The 14,256-nt window shown below is 46.2% G+C and overlaps 1 protein-coding gene across 1 annotated transcript in view; it reads left to right on the top strand.

Moving 5' to 3' along the window:
- zmat4a (zinc finger, matrin-type 4a) overlaps positions 1-14,256 on the top strand; it is a 93,658-nt gene that overhangs the window by 25,026 nt on the left and 54,376 nt on the right. The window contains exon 3 of the mRNA XM_065250292.1: positions 4,588-4,677. Within this exon, the coding sequence (XP_065106364.1) occupies positions 4,588-4,677 (90 nt within the window). The remainder of the gene's footprint in view (positions 1-4,587; positions 4,678-14,256) is intronic.

Raw genomic sequence — 14,256 nt, 5'->3', positions numbered from 1 at the left:
TATGCATCTGATGGAAGATTCTCTGTCATTTCTCTAATTAGTTTGCCCTGTATTTTCAACCTGGTTACTTTTGGCATACTTCTTGTGTTTATGTTTATTGTTTTTAACTTTAAATGCAAAATACACTTGTTATGAATGTACTTTAATAGAAAATACTTTTTCCAAACTATTTGGAATATAAACAAATGATTTACATAAAGTTATTACCATGCTTGACAATTTTTGTAAAACCAGTTTTTCCGGACCTATTAACATGATGAGAATTCAGATATGGACCTTTGAATGTAAATTTTGAGAGCCCCTGGTATAAAATGTCACAGCTTCATTGTAAAAGTTGAAAGTTGGATCTACTTAAACAAATTACTTCAATGGACTCTATGTTTGTCGGCACTTGATGTATTTCCAGTGAAATCTCAGGATGCTGGACTACTTCTGCCAGTCGTAGAGCGCTATTATATTTAGGAACGTTGGTTACCAAAACAGCCAAAGATTTTTCTTGTATAATAAAATAGTACCTGGAAATATCTTGCATTTTAAATTCGAACGTAAAACATTTCACATTAAAACACATTCAGGTTACATTATCTTTGTCTTTTATTATTTAAAATGCAGTGTCTTATATAACATCATCTTTTTTAGGTTACATTGTGGTTGTTCTTTTTATCATTTATAATGCAGTGTCTTAAAAAATAATCTTTTTTAGGTTATTGCTTTGTTGAAAGACGCTCTTGTTAGAATGTGTTTGAAAGTTAGTTTGAGATGTGTTCATAAATTTCTTATGGGACATTAGCGCAGATTGTGCCTAAAGTTTTTAAACAAAGTTTTCAAATAAAGAACTAGTAGTCTGGCCTAGTTTTTAGTGCTTTGTAAAATCTGCAGTGTTGTCGACTGATCTCTATAGGTGGCATGATGCAGCTGCTCATGCAAAGAGTTTATGGCCTAAAACAGAAACCCACTCAATTGGCATTCTTGAAAAATTGTCTGCTCCTAAAACTGGATCTAGTGACTAAGCAACCAGAGCCCAGAAAATGAAAATGCAAATAAGTTTGGCGTTTCTGATTCAGAAAATTACAGTTTAAGTCTCATAATTTAAATTCAGCACAAACTTGCTTAATCATTAGAAATGTATTGTCTGAGTAAAAGCTGAGGTATGAATGAAATAATGAGACTATGATCTGTCCTGGGACTGACAAAAAAGTAGACTTCAGAAAATGCAGTACTACAAAGTTGACTTCAATATTGAGTAACTTTCAAACCATTTTATCAGTATTCTCAAGTCACTGACTAGTGTATCTGTAGTGGATTGCAGTAAATTTTGTGGTATTTTTATTTGATTAGATGATTTGGTTTCTAGATATCTCTTAAATTGATCACATTTATTGAAGCCAAACTGTAACGAAACAAGCATACAAAGTGCAAATTAGTCAGTTGATGTAACCAATATAAATGTGCACAGCATGAGTGCAGATATTTTAATGCAGGATTTATTGATATTTAAAAAATTGGGACTTTAACAAAGCCTTTTTCCTAGTTAAAAGCTGTAAGACAGAAGTCATCTTTGTGTTTGTTTCCCATTGGTGCTCCTCTAAAATCCATCTCAGCATGGAGGTAGTCGACCATTTGCATCCCACCTAACAGTTTTCGTCTGGTTTTAATTTGTGCGTCCTTATGGCACCCACTGTTGTTATCTGTATAAGCGACCGGGGCTGTTTTTCCCTTGCTGAATCCATTCAAATCTTCTGTAAGAAAAACAACATATTCTATAACTCCTGTATTTACATGCTCAAGGCAAATGAACATCAAAGCCTATTAGAAACAGCAGCAGCATCAGTACACACGGTACATTGGTTTTGGTTTGGGAAAGGTACAGTGAGATGATGTTGCTGGTAAAACTGAGACAGATTGTGCCTTCTGTTTTGAGAGGATCATCGGCTCTGTAGCTTACTTTTGATATAAAAACACAAACCCTGAAGGGAACACGTCCTAGCAAACAGTCCTTTACCAGTGAAGTGTGGGTCTCTTTACAGTAATGAGTCTTGAAAGCTTTCTGTATTTGGCAGTTATTTTTCCCCCCGTACTTATCCCTGAGTAGAGCTTGATGTTTTCCTCCGGCCAAATCACGGTAGGGTTTGGAACATCATGTGCTTTTGGCTCAGAGCTAAATTGTGGACTTCAAAATCTATTGCTGTGACACTTCAACCCCAATCTGCGTTAACTTCACCCTTTGAGACTCGTTTTGTCTATCTCCATGAAATTACCATCCCCAAGACTCCCACAAGGGCCTGAGTCGAGAACATTTAATAGTACACTTAGGATCAAATTAGTACGGGAGTGCCATTTCATCAAAAACACAAAAGCCACACTATTTGTTAATAAGGAGGAGCTTATAAACTGGAAAAGAAGTGGCTGTATAAAATGTAGCTGTTGTGCATCTATTTTTCTAGTGATTTTGCATCTAGTTCTCAAAAGTGGATTTAAAAAAAATGCTTGAATGCACTTAGAGGGTTTTGCAGCAAAAGTCGGTAAAATTTGTGAAATGACTGAAGTGACATTTGTTTGATAAAAATGCTTATTTACAACAACAAATGTCATATGCACTTAGAGGGTTTTGCATCTGAATTCTTGATTTATTTGTTGCGTCTTTATTGTATGATAGAGAAACTGAAAGAAAATACAGAATTGTTTTCAAGTTGAAGAGAAATCTTGAGGTGAGAGGCATCATGATTGTTTCATATCTTCCTATTATCTGTCATTCTCGATAACTCTCAAGTTCAACTTCCTGCTTGTCTCTGGTGATCTCTATCTGTCTCCCGCCTCCATATTAACTCTGTTGTGGGGGAAATATGAGGACTCTTTAAACTCAATGTGACAGATTATATTTTTCAACCACATTCATCTATAGCCTATCAGGAAAATAGTTCACCCAAGTCCATGTGTCATTCTACAGTATATGAGAGGGTCTAGAAAATTCAGACAGAAAATCTTTCACTTCTTCAAGAGGAAATAGGTGTTTCAATGCTGATTTTTCCCAGTGTCGATCTCTGGCCTTCATATCCGCCCTTTGCTTCTTCCCTTTTGTGTTGAGGATGAAGTTCAATTACCCTCTTGTCAAACAACATCATTTTCAGGTAAACTGAGCAGTGAATTGATTTAGTCCGCTCTCTGAAACTTGTGCCGTCAAACGCAAGATTGGTGTTTTGTGGCTGTGCACTCACTTAATGTCAGCTGCAGTAATTATTTATTGGCCTGTGCATAAGACGGGCTCTTTCACTTAGCTGTCATTCTCCTGTTTGTTTCTCACATAAAACCAACATTAGTTTCTGCCTTTATTTCTCAATGCCTAGTTTTATATTTAACAAAAGCACAGCACTTCAAGTCTTTCTGTTTTAATTTACCACATTTTTTTTGTTATACATCTCGGGATACATATGTAGCCCTTGTTTCCTGAGAAGGGAACGAGACGCTGCGTCGTCAAACTGACACTTTGGGACCGCCTCCAGGAGTGAGTGCGTCTGAACGTGTATATCAAATTCAACCAATGGTGGGGTGTGACGTCACCGGCGGGGTGACATGGGAAATCAAATTCAACCAATGGTGGGGTGTGACGTCACCGGCGGGGTGACATGGGAACCAGGAAGTATAAAAGGAGACCTGAAAAATGCCCTCGCTATCTGAAATGTTGCAGAAGACGGCGTAACAGGTACGCAGGAAGTATGTCAAGGGAGACCCAGCATCTCATTCCCGGCTCAGGGAACTAGTGTTACTTGCGTAACTCAAGACGTTTTCTTTCGAGGGAACTTGCACTGCATCGCCGTAGTGACGCTTTGGGAACCCTATAACCAATCCACCAGACTACAAGTGCCTGTCTGTGTGTAAAAGCACAACTAAGACCTAAGCACGCAAGATCCAGGAGTAGAAGTGAGATCCAACTCATAAAACCAGACTGCCGCATCACAGATGTCCTGGACCGAAGCACCTGCCCAAAGTGCTTTTGATGCTGCCATACCCCTAGTTGAATTGGCTGTAATGATTAAAGGAGAGGGCCAGCTTTATAACCAAAGAGATGGCCTCAACTGTCCATTTACTCAAAGTCTGCTTGGTGGCCGGGAAACCTTTTCAGGCCAAACCAAATCATAAAAATAACTGCTCAGTTTTCTTAAACCTAGCTGTTCTAAGCACATACATGTCCAGTGCTTGCCATTAAAGAAATCTAATTAACTGAATGATCTAGTTTCTTTCTTATCTGCTGGTCAATAAATATTAAGTCTAGCAGTGTCACAAGTTACAACCTCTATCAACTCCTCATTCAATAGACCAGTTGAGGCGGGACATGAACTGCAATGTCAAACAATGATGCACGGGCAACCAATCGGGGTGGGAGAAACTGGCATGCAGGCTCCCGAATCCCTACTGGCAGCAAGGATTGTGCACACCGCCTTAGCAGACGCGGATCTTGTACCGGAGACACGTGATCATTGTCTGACTTGTCAAACAGTATTCAGTGTAATGCTGTTGTGCACTAAGCTAATGAAATCTTTATATTTTTATATTTAGGCTAATACATTTTTCTCTGCTTTTTTCTTTCAGAGTCGAAAACATGCAAACAAAGTGCGTCTGTATTATATGTTGCACCCAGTGGATGGGGGATGCCCGGCTAAGAAGCTCAGAACAGATGATGTGAGTACACCATCCTTTACTTTTAACAATCGACAACACACTGGTGTACTTTTTTGACTGTGCTTAGTACCAGTTTAATAAGCTATATCACATTATAGTTTCTATCATACCTTTTGCCCTCTTTCAACAATTGGGTGGTGAGTCTTTTCTGTTAACTGGCCTTTAGAGCCATTTATCTCAGTCGGTCAGCACAGTAGTTATAGTGAGCGGTGCCGTATTTATGGATAAATGTTGAGGTCATTGAAGAGTAATAGGATGTTAGTCTAGCTTTTTTTTATCAAAAGACAACAGTGTTTTATTAGAATGTAGAAAAAGGTATTGATTCACCTGCTTTTGTCTTGCATTACAAGTTCATTTTAAGGCCATTTTACTCAAATGTTTCTTAAAATCTTAAACATCTTTTGGTCTGAAGATCATTTTTATTTATAATAATTATAATTGTGCCAACATATTAACTTATTGTATTACAAAACTAAATTTTTTACTTAAAATGTTTTTGAATTAAATGACTTGGACCAACTTATGAAAAAGCCTGTAAGAGCAAATAATAGCTGGGGGCATGGTGTGAGACCTCAAGAATCGTTTGAGGACCTCAAGAATCATTTAAAAGAGTACATTTGTGCAATTCTAGGTAAAGGTTGTTAAAATTTTATATAATTATGATTTAGTTTGTATTTTTAGTCACAACATAAATATCATTGGTACACTGTGTTATTTCATAGTTTTAATACATTTCCTTTATTATTCTTTCCCTTTCAGTCGGTCACTACGACGTCACGTCGTGACCGACGAATTGGGAACTCGCTTAGAGAGACCAATCTGCTTCGAATACTACTAAAACGCCAATGAACTTGGCATTGAGATATTTGCATAATGCTGGCGCCGCCCCGCCAGGTGCGTATATAAGCAGCAGGTGCAAATGAGGAAATTAGCTTTTTATCGCTTCGAAAGCCGGCAGTATCTGCTACTGAGAAGCTACTCTACTCTGGTGGGATTCGATTGCTGAAGTTGGTTGGACTAGCAGTACCACAGCGGACGCTTCGCTTAATTCCACGACTCTACATCTTTATTTTGTTTTGAGTTTTGTGTGTGCGTTGCCTTCCTGTGCGCTCATCAACTAAGCATCTGAGTGAATTTCCCTAAAAGAGTGATACGAGAGAGCTTTGTGCCTTGTTAAAGGCAGCCACTCTCTCGTATATCCGGACATCAGCGTCCTTTTCAGGATGGCTTTTCGTCCGTGCGATCTTGGGTGCGGCAAATACATGGGTCCGAAGGACGGTCACGAGCGTTGTCTTTCGTGTTTGGGCATCGAGCACGCAGAGGCAGCGTTCGCTGGGGGTAAGTGTTCTCACTGCGAGAACATGTCCCTTGTGGATTTGCGCAGACGGTTGTCTTTCCTCCGGGAAAAACGCAACCCTCGTCATGCGAGTGCTGAACGCCGCCACGGTGCGGCTGTGAAGCTCTCAAAAGACGACCTGCGCATCACTGTGCTGAGCCGAGCGGGGGATTCGTCCTCAGGCTCTCAGCCTCCTCATCCACAGCCGGTTGATGTGCCGATGGAGACTTCAGCGTCGTGTTCTACGATGTCTCTAGAATCCATCGTGCCGCCCTCCGGGTCCACCGACGCCGCAGCATCCGAGGGTGGGCCTCCTCCCCCTGACGTGGACCCCGACGCCCTTCCTCCCTCTGGTCGGGTTGGGACGCCGGAGTTCGATCCAGAGATGGTGGCCGTGCTCGCTCGAGCGGCGGAGACCGTAGGGTTAGAGTGGGTTCCCCCCCCTCAGCCCGAACCGTCCCGCCTGGATGATTGGTTCTTTGGAGCTGCCCGGGTTTCACAACCCTCTCCACCGGTGCCTTTCTTCCCCGAGGTGCACGAGGAGCTGACTAGAACCTGGAAGTCGCCGTTTTCCATGAGATTACGGCCGTTTCAGCCCTCCCCCCTCACCTCCCTCACCAGCGGAGCCGCTAAGGGTTACACGGGGATCCCTCCCGTGGAGCGTGCGGTCGCGATGCAACTGTGTCCGGCCCACGCTCCCTCTTGGAAGGACCGCCCAACCCTCCCCTCTCGTGCCTGCAGACAGTCCTCCGGTTTAACGGGCGCTGCCCACCAGGCATGTGGAGAGGCGGCCTCAGCCCTGCACGCAATGGCGTTGCTGCAGGTTCACCAAGCCAAAGCCTTGAGGGATCTGCACGAGGGAGGACACGACTCGCCTGTCCTTTCGGAGCTCCGGGCTGCCACTGACCTGGCTCTTCGCGCTACGAAGGTGACAGCGCAGGCGATTGGTCGTGCCATGTCCACGATGGTGGTCCAGGAACGCCACTTATGGCTATGTCTCGCTGACATGTCGGAAGCGGACAAGAACAAGTTTTTGGACGCTCCAGTGTCACAGGCTGGCCTCTTCGGTGAGTCGGTGGAGTCTTTTGCCCAGCAGTTCTCCGCCGCCCAGAAGCAGACAGAGGCGATCGCACAGATCATGCCCCGGCGCAAGCGACCTGCATCTCGCCCTCCAGCGCCGGCGGGCCCGTCTGCTCCTCGCCGAGGGCGCCCTGCGGCGGCTGCCTCCGCCCCCCCCACTAGAACATCTTCCAGGCCACGGAGGGGGAACAGCCGTCGACAGCCCGCCCCGCCCGCCCCACCCGCTTCCCGTGGTAAACGGAAGACGAAGCGGCCCTGAGACGGGCGACCTGGATTGGGATGGGATCACTCTACGGGAGACGGTGATGGCATCGCTCCCTCCACCGGTAGAGGGCCGGGTGGAGAATCTTTGGTTTCCTTTTGTTTCTGTTCCGCCGGCTTCTCAGCCGGCACCCACAAAACCACAAAAAGAGTGCATTCCTATTCCTTCTCCAGGTCTTCAGAGGATCGAGAGAGATGTGAGCGGGCATTCATATGCTCTTCCTCCCTCTCCTCTATCGCCAGCGGGTGTTCTGAGGAGTTCCAGCTCTCCGCTGAGGAGACGGGACCACCAGCACCCTCCTCGGAGTCTGTGCTCTCCGCTGAGGAGACCAGACGACCGTCACCCTCAGCGGGCTCAGGTCAGTGTCACACACACACATACTGTAGATACTTATGCTGTCCCAGCAGACGTACCGGCAGTACCACCTGTCCCGCTCAGCCGCCCCACCGCGGGTACCCCGACAGTGCCGTTAATTCCCCTCGTACGGTCCCTGGGGGCGTGGCTTCAGCTTCCCAGCCCGTCTCGTTGGGTTTTACGCACTGTTCGCCTCGGTTACGAAATTCAATTCATCCGGCACACACCCAAATTCTCGGGCATTCGTTTCACCACGGTGAAAGCGTCCGATGCACACGTACTGCGTGCAGAGGTCGAAGTCCTGTTGGCGAAGGACGCGATCGAGCCGGTCCCTCCAACCGAGATGAGATCGGGCTTCTACAGCCCGTATTTTATAGTACCCAAAAAAGGCGGTGGGTTGCGACCGATCTTGGATTTGCGCGTTCTGAACAAATCTCTGCAGAAGAGGTCCTTCAGGATGATAACACCGAAGCAAATATTCAATTCAATTCGCCCCCAAGATTGGTTTGCGGCAATAGACCTGAAAGACGCGTACTTTCATGTGTCCATAATCCCTCGTCACAGACCGTTTCTCCGGTTTGCGTTCGAGGGACGGGCATACCAGTACAAAGTTTTACCGTTCGGGCTATCCCTCTCTCCCCGTTTGTTCACAAGAGTAGTCGAGGCGGCGTTAAAACCCCTCAGAGAGAGCGGCGTTCGCATATTGGCTTACCTCGACGATTGGCTTATAATAGCGCATTCTCGACGGACGCTGTGCGAGCACAGAGATTTAACGCTTCGGCATCTCGCCCGTTTGGGTCTTCGGGTCAACTGGGAAAAGAGCAAACTCTGCCCCACGCAGAGGATCTCTTTTCTCGGGATGGAACTGGACTCGATCGATTTATCGGCGCGTTTGACAGAAGAGCGCGTCCAGTCAATTCTGACTTGCCTCGGTTCATTCCGAGGGAAGAATGCGGTCCCGCTGAAACAATTTCAGAAGCTCCTGGGGCATATGGCTGCAGCAGCGGCCGTGACACCGCTCGGACTGCTCCATATGAGACCGCTTCAGCGTTGGCTTCACGATCGAGTCCCGAGGAGAGCGTGGCGCGCCGGCATCCATCGTGTAACCATTACACCTGCGTGTCGCCTAACATTCCCCCCGTGGTCGGACCCCGCGTTTCTCAGGTCCGGTGTGTCCATGAGACAGATCGCTCAGCATGCTGTTGTACACACAGATGCGTCCGACACGGGCTGGGGTGCCACGTACGACGAGCTTACAGCTTCAGGGGTGTGGACAGCACCCCAGTTGCACTGGCATATCAATTGCCGAGAGTTGTGGGCAGTATATCTGGGACTCGTACGCTTCGCTACGGAGCTGCGAGGGAAGGATGTACTAGTACGCACCGACAACACTGCGACCGTTGCGTATATCAACCGTCAAGGCGGTTTGCGCTCCCGTCACCTGTCGCATCTCGCTCGTCATCTCCTCCTTTGGAGTCAGAAGCATCTGAGGTCCCTTCGTGCCATTCACATTCCGGGCTCGCTCAATACAGCAGCGGACGCGCTTTCTCGAGCTGCGCGCCCCGGCGAATGGCGACTCCACCCCCAGACGGTCCAGCTAATTTGGAAGAAGTTCGGTCGTGCGCAGATAGATCTGTTTGCGTCGCCGGACGATACCCACTGTCGCCTGTTTTATTCACTAATCGAGGGCAGCCTCGGCGTGGACGCATTGGCACACAGCTGGCCTCGGGGGATGCGCAAATACGCATTCCCCCCAGTGAGCTTAATCGCACAGACACTGTGCAAGGTCAGGCAGGACGAGGAGAGCCTTTTACTGATCGCCCCATATTGGACGAGCAAGAATTGGTTTCCAGAGCTAATGCTCCTCGCGACAGCCCCTCCCTGGCGGATTCCCCTGAGGAAGGACCTTCTTTCTCAAGGAGGGGGCACATTATGGCACCCGCGCCCCGACCTGTGGGATCTCCATGTATGGTCGTTGAGCGCGCGCAAGGTTTAGGTGATTTACCACAAACGGTATCTAACACAATCAACGCGGCACGAGCTCCGTCTACGAGACGGGCTTACGCGTTTAAATGGAACCTTTTCGTCACCTGGTGCTCTTCGCAACGCGAGGACCCCAGAGAATGCCCTATTAACACCGTGCTTTTATATCTTCAACATAGGTTAGACGGTAGGCTGTCACCCTCCACCATTAAAGTTGATATCGCCGCTATTTCTGCTCATCACTCACTTATTAACGGCAGAACAGTTGGCCAGCATGATTTGGTTGTTAGATTTCTAAGAGGCGCTCGCAGGCTAAACCCCTCGCGCCCTCCTTCTATTCCTCCCTGGGACCTGTCCATGGTGCTGAAAGCCCTTCAGGCCCCCCCGTTCGAGCCTTTGCAGTCTGCGAGTCTGAAGCTTTTATCAATGAAAGCTCTGACCCTGCTAGCATTGGCCTCAGTGAAGAGAGTAGGGGATTTACATGCATTCTCTGTTGACGACTCGTGCCTTCAGTTTGGTCCTGCTGCCTCGAGTGTAACATTGAGGCCCAGACCAGGCTACGTGCCCAAAGTTCCCACCACTCCTTTCAGAGACCAGGTGGTGAGCTTGCAAGCGCTGCCCCCGGAGGACGCAGACCCAACCATGGCTTTGTTGTGCCCCGTACGCGCACTGCGCCTCTACGTGGATCGCACGCAAAGCCTCAGGACCTCAGACCAGCTCTTTGTTTGTTATGGTGGCCAGCAGAAAGGGAAAGCTGTCACTAAGCAGAGGATGTCTCATTGGATAGTTGATACTATCGCCCTGGCTTATAATCTTCAGGGTATTCCTTGCCCCTTTAATTTGAGAGCGCACTCCACACGGAGCGTTGCCTCATCTTGGGCTCTAGCTCGTGGTTCCTCGCTAACAGACATCTGTAGAGCTGCTGGTTGGGCGACACCTAATACGTTCATTAGATTTTACAGTGTTCGTATTGAGCCTGTATCCTCTCGTGTTCTTTCCTCACCAGGGGGAGCACGGAGAACAGTCTCACAGGTCGGCTTGCAGCCTCCAACTGATGATTCATAAATTGTGTCAGTATGGAAGGCCTTCAGAACAAAAATGCGTAATGGTTTGAATTGTTCTTCCTCCGCTGCCTTGGCAGCCTTTGTTGCGGAGCATTGGCTGTCAGCCTTCACTAGCTGCATCCTCGCGAACCTACGTGTTGGCTCGGGCTCCACATTGTGTCCCACCGGGTTCCATTGTGAGTATTTTTCCGTGGGGTTAATCCTACTAGCCCACGTTTCCCTTAGCAGAGCACTGCTTTGCTTACACAGCCACGGCTGTCATTATACCTCAACTACGGTTGACTTTCGCCCACCAATAGCCCTTAACGGGGCGGTGGCTTCCGCAGCGTCCCTATACCGCTCAGATAGGGCGCTTCCCAGTCGCTGGCACTACTGTGGGGTTAAAGGAACATCTAGTGCCCGGCCTTCTGCCTTAAAACCTAATTCTCCTTATCCTTAAGTGGAACCGGAGGGCTTTACGCAGACACTGGAAGAGGTCAGCCCCTAGTGGCGTTTTGGTAGGGATTCCCAATTCGTCGGTCACGACGTGACGTCGTAGTGACCGACTGAAAGGGAACGTCTCGGTTACGTATGTAACCCTCGTTCCCTGAAGGAGGGAACGGAGACGTCACGTCCCGTCGCCACAGGTGCTGCCACCTGCTGTTACGGCCGGTCACACTTTCCGGCTTTCTCAGCGAAAAAGAAGCTAATTTCCTCATTTGCACCTGCTGCTTATATACGCACCTGGCGGGGCGGCGCCAGCATTATGCAAATATCTCAATGCCAAGTTCATTGGCGTTTTAGTAGTATTCGAAGCAGATTGGTCTCTCTAAGCGAGTTCCCAATTCGTCGGTCACGACGTGACGTCTCCGTTCCCTCCTTCAGGGAACGAGGGTTACATACGTAACCGAGACGTTCTATGTAAATGAAGTAAAAAGCCCTCTAAACATATGTTGTAAAAGGGTGTAACAAGATGCCAAAGCCAAACAAGAAACTTTACTCTGAACTTCAGGCATCTTCCGAAAAGAGTCTAGCTGAGATGATGGTTTATCTGCTTTACTTCTCTCAGTGGGATAAGGAATACATTTGCCTTATGGCCGTGTTTGATGGGCAATTCAAGCAATGAAGAAATTCACAAGCATGAGTTTGTTGCTTGATCAGCTTTTTTGTTGCCGAGTTGGTCTATGCTGCCTGTGGTTTCTACAGATGTTACACATTTTTTACACTACTGTACTTCTAAACAGAGCAGCGAAGTTCTCACTGCAGGATAGCAAATGCTCATGTTCAGTACAGTAAGTGTTTGTGTGAGGTTGGTAAAGTGTAGACAGCAGCTGTATGGGATGCATCCTAAATAAAATTATATTTCATTTGCTGTGTTTTATTGATTGCTGTCTGGGTATAGTAATTGTATACATGATTAGACAACCTTTGAAATACAGGCAGCTGTGTGACAAAGGCAGTTGTATGCTCTAGAGAATAACAGTTACGGTATAATAGAGGTGGCTTAATTGCTATGGTTATTATTGTGTCGGGAACATCTGCCTTCACTGGGAGAATTTCAAAAGACAGTTTGGTCCTTTTGAATTCTTGCAGTGAACTTTAACAATGCACTTTGTTGGATCAATAGTCACAACCAACAATGATACAAAAAATCAATAATCCACATGTGGCATCTATCAATCAATAGGCTCTGCAGACAAACTATACTAGATTGAATGATTTTAATAAGCCATTACCGTTTGAAGATGATGGTAAAGAGGTAGAAATATGGACATGGCCTGTAGGAAAATGGCTGAGAAATATTCACAGGAACTTTATACAGTGTGTGAAAAGTGTTGACCCCCTTCCTGATTTAAATTTTTTTTGCACGTTTGTCACACACTTAACATAACTTAAAACGTAACTTAAAACGTAAGTTCAGTTTCTCTAGCCACACCCAGGCCTAATTACTGCCACACCTGTTTGCAATCAAGAAATCACTTAAATAGGACCTGCCTGACAAAGTGAAGTAGACCAAAAGATCCTCAAAAGCTACACATCATGTTGAGATCCAAAAAATTTAGGAACAAATGAGAGAAAGTAATTGAGATCTATCAGTCTGGAAAAGGTTATGAAACCATTTCTAAAGCTTTGGGACTCCAGTGAACCACAGTGAGAGCCATTATCCACAAACGGCGAAACAGGGGTGAGCCATCTCAGGAGTGGCCGTCTGACCAAAATTACCCCAAGAGCGCAGTGACGACTCATCCAAGAGGCACAAAAGACCCCACAACAACATCCAAAGAACTGCAGGCCTCAGTTAAGGTCAGTGTTCAGGACTCCACCATAGGAAAGAGACTAGGCAAAAATGGCCTGCATGGTAGGGTTCCAATATAAAAACTGCTGCTGATCAAACACAACTGAATTTCATTTCCATGTAATCCTGAAGACTTTAATTAGATTTTTCAGGTGTGTTTGATTAGGGTTGGAACTAAACTCTGCAGGACACTGGCCCTCAAGAACCAGGGTTCCCCACCCCTGCTTTAGAGAGAAAAATATGTTCGAATATTCAATTTGATTTCTACTAGAGCTTCGAACCTCAAAAAATGCCATTCGGATCAGCCCCACTATTAAGATGCTGTGGCATGATTTTAAAAAGGCAGTTCATGCTCGAAAACCTTCCAATGTGGCTGAAAGCTGACGGATTGAGCAGTTTACAATTTCATGTTCCTCCCCAACTACCACCGGGAAACCTCCCTTTGAGCTCGTCCTCGTCAGCGCGTGTGCACCAGTATTATTGTCAACGCATACTTAGCAAGAATACTTAGATTACTTACATAATACTTCGAAATACAGTCAATGGTTGATAAAGCACAGTTACCTGTCAAGAAGAAATGTGGCAAGCTCTGCATCCAGCTTGAACTCTTTTAAATCTCGTAGAATCCTCCATCTTTCAAATGCTGGTCCGATATTGATCCTAGTTTTATAACGGTCACGGTCGCGTTGTTTCTTTGTTTCCTTCTTTTCATTGGTTGTTTTTCTAGCTCTAGTTGTTAACCGAGGAATCAGAAGTTTGTTAGTGAATGTTCTCTCCGCCATCACGCTACGTTCAATCCAACACACCTGTGAACTTCAGGCGGATGCACGTGATATTGTAAAGTGCGCGAGGGGGAGGTTGGTTCTGTGGCTCATGCAGGTACTGTGATTGACAGGCAGATTTTACACAGCCCTGCGCTGATTGGACCAAATGAACCGTCCTGCGCTGTTTGTACCAAGTGAACCAGGAGCAGTGGATTTTTGCAAAACAAATAACAGGCTCTAGGTGGATCTAGAAGCGCTGGGTTTTTTCTTAAACAGACTAATTTATGTTGTTCTATCGGAGCATAGTATTGGTTTCAGTGAATATGATCAAAAAAGTTGCAGACCACAGCTTGAATTACAACAACTCTGCAAAGATGACATGCAAAAAAATGAAAATAGAAAGGGGGCCAACACTATTTCACACCATTGTATTCATAGAAATGGCAGTCGAGAAAAATTTA

This window comes from Paramisgurnus dabryanus, chromosome 5, assembly GCF_030506205.2.
Source record: "Paramisgurnus dabryanus chromosome 5, PD_genome_1.1, whole genome shotgun sequence".
NCBI classification, from domain to species: Eukaryota; Metazoa; Chordata; class Actinopteri; order Cypriniformes; family Cobitidae; genus Paramisgurnus; species Paramisgurnus dabryanus.
The sequence above is the reverse complement of the archived record's forward strand: the minus strand, read 5'-3'. Positions and strand labels throughout refer to the sequence as shown.